At 46.1% G+C, this 7,021-nt stretch overlaps 1 protein-coding gene across 1 annotated transcript in view; it reads left to right on the top strand.

The window, feature by feature from the left end:
- The first annotated feature begins 1,100 nt into the window (after positions 1-1,100).
- The window catches only part of AATF (apoptosis antagonizing transcription factor), a 58,132-nt gene continuing 52,211 nt past the window's right edge, over positions 1,101-7,021 (top strand). The window contains exons 1-2 of the mRNA XM_081844175.1: positions 1,101-1,224; positions 5,008-5,187. Coding sequence (XP_081700301.1) covers positions 1,137-1,224; positions 5,008-5,187 — 268 coding nt within the window. The 5' untranslated portion in view covers positions 1,101-1,136. The remainder of the gene's footprint in view (positions 1,225-5,007; positions 5,188-7,021) is intronic.

Raw genomic sequence — 7,021 nt, 5'->3', positions numbered from 1 at the left:
AGGATTTCAAAGGCGGAAGTGATGTCTGGGGGGAATTTCGAGAAAGCCACGGTTTGTCCTGGATCTTCGGCAAGTAAACAAAAACAAAAACAAAAGAAGGCAGGTTTTTTGGGGTGTTTTCTGTGTTTTCCAATAATAATAATAATAATAATAATAATAATAATAATAATAATAATAATAAAGCTAAACAACTCTCAGTGTTTTTACTTTTTGAAATATGGCAACCTGACATAGTGCTTTAAATATATTTGTTGTGAATGTGGCCACCGCCATTATCATCACCCTCACTTTTAATGTGCATGCTCCCTTGGTGCAGGGCAATCATGCTGAAGGCAACCCAGAACATGAAAAGAAAATTACACAATTAACTAAAAACATACCAAAATAATAATAATATAATATTATTTTATTATTTATAGCCCGCCCATCTGCCTGGGTTTCCCCAGCCACTCTGGGCGCCTTCCAACAAAATATTAAAATACTATCAAATATTAAAAGCTTCCCTAAACAGGGCTGCCTTCGGATGTCTTCTAAAAGTCAGATAGTTGTTTATTTCTTTGACATCTGATCAATAAGTTGATAAAAGCGTCTCGTTAAGAAACATTCACCGAAGTTAAGCAACAAAATTTATACAGTTACAGATAGGTAGCCGTGTTGGTCTGCCATAGTCAAAACAAAACAAATTCCTTCCAGTAGCACCTTAAAGACCAACTAAGTCAGTTCTTGGTATGAGCTTTCGTGTGCATGCACACTTCTTCAGATACACAGTGTATCTGAAGAAGTGTGCATGCACACGAAAGTTCATACCAAAATTTATACACTGATTGTAAAACAAAACAACAATCCTGGAACCCCCTTAAAGATTCACCGCAAGGTCTGGCAGCCTAAATGCAAAACCACGCAGCAAAAAAAAAATGGAATAAAAATAGGCTTGGCCGCTGCAGTGGTGCTCCAGCCATAATGAAAACCGCCCTGGGAATTTGAGCGGAGCGTGCGCGTGCCTTTAAGGTATATGCATGGCTGTGTCCGCGCGTCCAAGAATGTGCCAAGCGAGAGGCCCTCCCCTTCCCCGGGCCTTGGGGCGGCCCTTTGCTGCCTCCGCCTCCTTTTTCCGGGCGGGCCAGGAGAGGCTCAAGATGGCGGCGCCCTTGGCGGAGGAGCTGGAGCGGCTGCTCAACCCGCTGCCCCGCGCCCTGCACGACCCCGAGGACGACCCCGAGGACGGTGAGCGGGGGGGGGGGAGGAGCAGCCGCAATGCCGGGGCGGCTTCGGGCTCCGTCTCTCTCCGAGAAGCAGGGGCCGGTGCTTGTGTGTGGACGCGTGGGTTGGAAACGGTGGCGGGAGAACCCCTCGACACGTGTGTGTGTGTGCTTGTGTGCGCGCGCGTCGCTGGGTGGGCTTCACCAAGCGGGTGGAAATACTCCTGGACACGTGTGTGTGCGTGTCGCTGAGTGGGTTTCACCAAGCGAGTGGAAAGGCCCCTGGACACGTGTGTGTGCGTGTCGCTGAGTGGCCCCCTGGACACGTGTGTGTGCGTGTCGCTGAGTGGGTTTTACCAAGCGAGTGGAAAGGCCCCTGGACACGTGTGTGTGCGTGTCGCTGAGTGGCCCCCTGGACACGTGTGTGTGCGTGTCGCTGAGTGGGTTTTACCAAGCGAGTAGAAAGGCCCCTGGACACGTGTGCGTGCGTGTCGCTGAGTGGCCCCCTGGACACGTGTGTGTGCGTGTCGCTGAGTGGGTTTCACCAAGCGAGTAGAAAGGCCCCTGGACACGTGTGCGTGCGTGTCGCTGAGTGGCCCCCTGGACACGTGTGTGTGCGTGTCGCTGAGTGGGTTTTACCAAGCGAGTAGAAAGGCCCCTGGACACGTGTGCGTGCGTGTCGCTGAGTGGCCCTCTGGACACGTGTGTGTGCGTGTCGCTGAGTGGGTTTTACCAAGCGAGTAGAAAGGCCCCTGGACACGTGTGCGTGCGTGTCGCTGAGTGGCCCCCTGGACACGTGTGTGTGCGTGTCGCTGAGTGGGTTTCACCAAGAGAGTGGAAAGGCCCCTGGACACGTGTGCGTGCGTGTCGCTGAGTGGGTTTCACCAAGCGAGTGGAAAGGCCCCCTGGACACGTGTGCGTGCGTGTCGCTGAGTGGCCCCCTGGACACGTGTGTGTGCGTGTCGCTGAGTGGGTTTTACCAAGCGAGTAGAAAGGCCCCTGGACACGTGTGCGTGCGTGTCGCTGAGTGGCCCCCTGGACACGTGTGTGTGCGTGTCGCTGAGTGGGTTTCACCAAGCGAGTAGAAAGGCCCCTGGACACGTGTGTGTGCGTGTCGCTGAGTGGGTTTCACCAAGCGAGTGGAAAGGCCCCCTGGACACGTGTGTGTGCGTGTCGCTGAGTGGCCCCCTGGACACGTGTGTGTGCGTGTCGCTGAGTGGGTTTTACCAAGCGAGTGGAAAGGCCCCTGGACACGTGTGTGTGCGTGTCGCTGAGTGGCCCCCTGGACACGTGTGTGCGTGTCGCTGAGTGGGTTTCACCAAGCGAGTAGAAAGGCCCCTGGACACGTGTGTGCAAGTATCTCTGGACACGCGTACGTCTGCGTGCGTGCATGCGTGTACTTGGGTTTCAGAGAGCTAGTAAAAGTTTCCTTGGCCGCGTGTGCACGTTATGTAGTGGTTGTGTTGTTTTTTTTAGCAGACATGGGGATTGTCCTGTGTGTATGTGAGCGAGATGTTGTTTGGAGAGTTGTTAGGTGAGACCCCTCTTCCCCTCCCAGAACTACAGTTCCCATAGCTTTGAGAAAAGAGATGAACAAAATAAAAAAATTCCTTCCAGTAGCACCTTAAAGACCAACTGAGTTAGTTCTAGGTATGAGCTTTCGTGTGCATGCACACTTCTTCATCTGAAGAAGTGTGCATGCACACGAAAGCTCATACCTAGAACTAACTCAGTTGGTCTTTAAGGTGCTACTGGAAGGAATTTTTTTATTTTGTTTTGACCATGGCAGACCAACACGGCTACCTATCTGTAACTAGAAAAGAGATGGATTGTTTAAGCCGCTCTGGGAATTGTAGATCTTGGAGGGGAGCAGGTGGTCTCTCTTAACAACTCTCTTAACAAACTACAGCTCCCAGAACTCCTTGCAAGAAGTTTAAGGTAGCCTCCTGTACTAGGGCGTATCAATTTAGAGGGTGAAAGTTTTTGCACGTGTCTTTTATGAGGCATCTTGAAAACGTGTTTCCAGGTGTGAGGAATTCAAATCTATTACTTTTGTTATTGGACAACATTTAGCTTGGTAAGTCTGTTTGATGAAGAAGCACATAAACTGCTTTCAGAAAACCACAGAATTTCATTTTACATTCTGAAAATGTCAGATAATGCTAAATGATACTAATACTGCTAATAGTATATGATATAACTGCAGGTACTTGGCAACCATTAAAAATTTACACGCATTTTGCTTACCAAGGAAAACTACATTATATTAATTTAACCAAAATAACATTAACTGCTTTCAGTTTTAACTTGAGGATGGCCATTTGTCCAGTCTAATTTTAATTTATTTGAAATAATTTTGGGATGCATTTTAATCATTTGTTTGTTTGTTTTTATGTATATTGTGTTTTTATATGATGTTAGCTGCTCTGAGCCCAGCTCTGGCAGGAAAGGGCGGAATACAAATAAAGTTTATTATTATTATTCTCAAATCATGTTACAACTTTTTAGCACCCCTCATTTTTGGAATTTGAAAGTTGAAAAACTCAACACACCCTACTTCTATATACTATTCACCTGGGATCTTTAATGTTGTGTTTTTATATTGTAAACTGCCCTGTGATCCTTGGATGAAGGGCAGTGTAGAAATTTAATAAAATAAAAACAAACAATTAAAAAATGTTGCCATATAGAACCAAGAGGTTTGCAGCTGGTTCATTCAATACCACTGACTGGTGCATAATGTAAAGGTGTTTATTGCTGAGATGGTATCTCAGTTAACATCATGGACCTGCTGTGATAATTGGCAAAGAAATTCAGAACTTGATCTCAAGAAGATCTCTCCTTAGTTAGGACTTCTTTGTTGTAGTTGGTTGATTCATTACACTACACTGCCAGGCTTGAAAGGTTTTGATTGACTAAAATAGTTGATAAAGGACCCATGCAATTAATTGAGTAACATTTCTTTAATGGGGTGACAGCCCTACTTCGTAAAACATGTGTTTGCATCAGCCCCCAAGAGCGTAATGATGATGCTCTTAGTAAAATAAAAGAATAGGAATGTGCCTTCCCTCCACTCCTGGGGGCAAATTTATTTGAATATTTGTAATCCATGCTTTCATAAACCATTATCAAGGTTTTTGTATACAAAAATAATACAATCAATCCCTAAATATAACTGTTTGGTTAAAAAGAAAAATTCATATTGTGAAGGCCTGCCTAAACAGTATGGTTTTCAGAAGATGTATGGAGAAAAGGCAAGGATGGTTTCTGCTGTGCCTCTAGTGGCAGGGAGTTCCACAGGGCAGGGCCTGCAATGCTGTTGCCTTTCCTATCTTAACCATGCTTTAGGGATGTGTTGGTAGCTGATGGTGAAAGCTAACCAGAGTTTCTGCTGCTACACATGGCAGGAATCATCTTGGCTGCATCTGAGAGAGGTCTTATTAGTCCAGCATTGTGGTTTAAACAGTGGAACTCCCAGACATGGTGCAGTGAGCTCTCTTTGTTGCTTGTTCCTGGTATTTAGAATTCTGTCTATCACTGTGAATATTTGGTGGTGTATCTTTCTGCGCAGAAGCCATCTCTGACTCTCTAGATGTTGTTGAGCTGCAACTCCCATCATCCCTGATCGTTGGGTCGCGTTGGCTGAGGAGCTATTGCAAGTAGTGTTCTGGCCACATCTGAAAAGCTGTGTGTTCCCCATTCAGCCAGTGATTTCGGCAAACTTCTTGGACCACTGGAGGGGTGGAATTCCCCCCCCCCTTCTAACCTCCCCCATTAATCTCTTTCACCTTCTCTCCCCCTTTTGCAGCCACCGCAGCCAGGGTGGTTGACAAGTTTGACGAAGGAGATGAAGATGATGTCCTTGCACTTGGGCACATACGAAAGGGGGTCTCCTCCCACCTTTTGGATGCTGATAAGAGATACCGTGGGAAGGCCATATCCCGCAAAGCTTTGGAGGAAGAAATGTGGGGAGACGATCAACTGTCAGGTGAGATCCTGCACCATTCCCTTTTTTTTGGGGGGGGGGGTTTCCCCATTTCTTGTCAAGCTCTCTTAATGTTTAGGACAGCTTTTTCCAACGCGGTGTCTTCTAGATATTTTGGACCACAACTCCCATCAGCCCCAGCCACCTACCCCAGACCCTGAAATCATCATCTGAGGCCCTTCTTCGTGGGCTCTCCTGCGAGAGGTTCAGAGGGTTGCAAGATGAGTGGGCCTTTTCTTCAGTGACTCCCTGTTTCTGGAATGCTCTCCCCAGGGAGGTTTGGCTGGCGGCTCCATTCTGCATCTTTAGACGCCAGTACCCCTTTTAAATGCTTTTGGAGGAAGGTTTTTAAATTTTTAAAAATATTTATTTGCACTTCTGATATAATTCTGTATCAACAGAATATGAAGACAAGCAATGCAAAAAGATTTTCTTATTCTAGTGGTCATCCCTGTTAGCTCCGCATATTCTAACAGTTTGATATACCATTCTCGTTTTCTTGGTACCTTAACTGTTTTCCATTTTTGCCCTAGTAGCACACTGGCGGCTGTTGTCACATATAGGCACAAATTTCTCTCTCTTTTTGGTGATTTCTGTTGTTGTTATCCCCAACAACAATGCTGCTGGGCTTTTGAAAAAAGGTTTTCTTAAACATTTTAAAAAGTTCATTATCGATCATGGGGGAAGGGGGGTTATTTTGTGGGTCCATCCCCTCATTTTTATTATGCACTTTGTGGTTTTATTCTGTGTTTTTGTGCTGTGAATATCCCTAAGATTTTTCAGATGAAGGACTGTATACAAATATAATAGATTATTATCATTATTGTTAGTAGTAGTAGTAGTGGTAATACATTTGAATGCTAAGTATTGTGGGGTGTCTTGGTCTGAGCATCCTGAATCAGACAGTTCACCGGCGTTGGAAAAAGCATGCAGAATTAGAATGGTGGCATTCTAGCATGCTTAAGCAGTCTTGCAGGCCGCTCCTTCTGTCCCGAGACGTCACTGTAATATTTTCGTGTTGAATGGAGATCCCAGGTTGTCAGGTTGTTGCTGGATCAGTGAGAGGGAAATTGGCAACTCTTTAAAAAAAAATAATTGATAGATTTCTCGGAGACTGTATCCCTGTATGCGGTGCCTCACTCCCCCCCCCCCTTAATAAAGATGTACGTAAGGGTGCTTGATCACCTTGTAATGCACACCCATTATCTCATTATTTAATGGGAAAGGCTGTCAGCTAATCAATGGGTCTGATAATCGGTTCAGCTGCTGCAGGAAAGTGCAAGTTTGAGGCGTCAATCTGCCAAGGTGGGGGGGAGGGGCAGGGGAAAAGCTCCATGAACTTCCTTGTCATCTCCCCGCCCCCGTGCCAAAATCTTGAAAATACACATATTGTAAAATGGGAGTTGATCTTTAAACAGGAGCCGCTAGCCTTTTTTTTTTTTTTTTGCGGGGGTCTGTGGGTGCATTTGCAAACAGGAGAAACTGTTGGGTGGGGGCCGGTGGGCACCAGTAAAGGCCTCTACCTGAATATCTGCACCACGTTGGTGACCTCTGCTTTTAAGGAAGTTATGGGATTGCTTTAACTATTTTAACGTTACCCTTATAGCCAAGGAATACCAGATCAACTTGGGTTGCGTACACACTTTTTATGTTTAAAGAGCATAGCTTCTCCCCTCCGCAAAAGAATCCTGCAAATCGTGGTTTAAGGGTACTGGGAATTGTAGCCGTGGGAGGGGGTAAACTGCAGTTTCCAGGAGTATTTGGGGGGAAGTAATGAGCTTCAGTTTTATGGTGCGTATGCAGCAGTTTGTGAAGTGTGCTGGGAATTGTAGCTCTG

This window comes from Podarcis erhardii (assembly GCF_964252035.2).
Source record: "Podarcis erhardii genome assembly, chromosome: 16".
Taxonomy (NCBI): Eukaryota; Metazoa; Chordata; class Lepidosauria; order Squamata; family Lacertidae; genus Podarcis; species Podarcis erhardii.
This window is presented reverse-complemented; position numbering and strand designations above follow the sequence as displayed.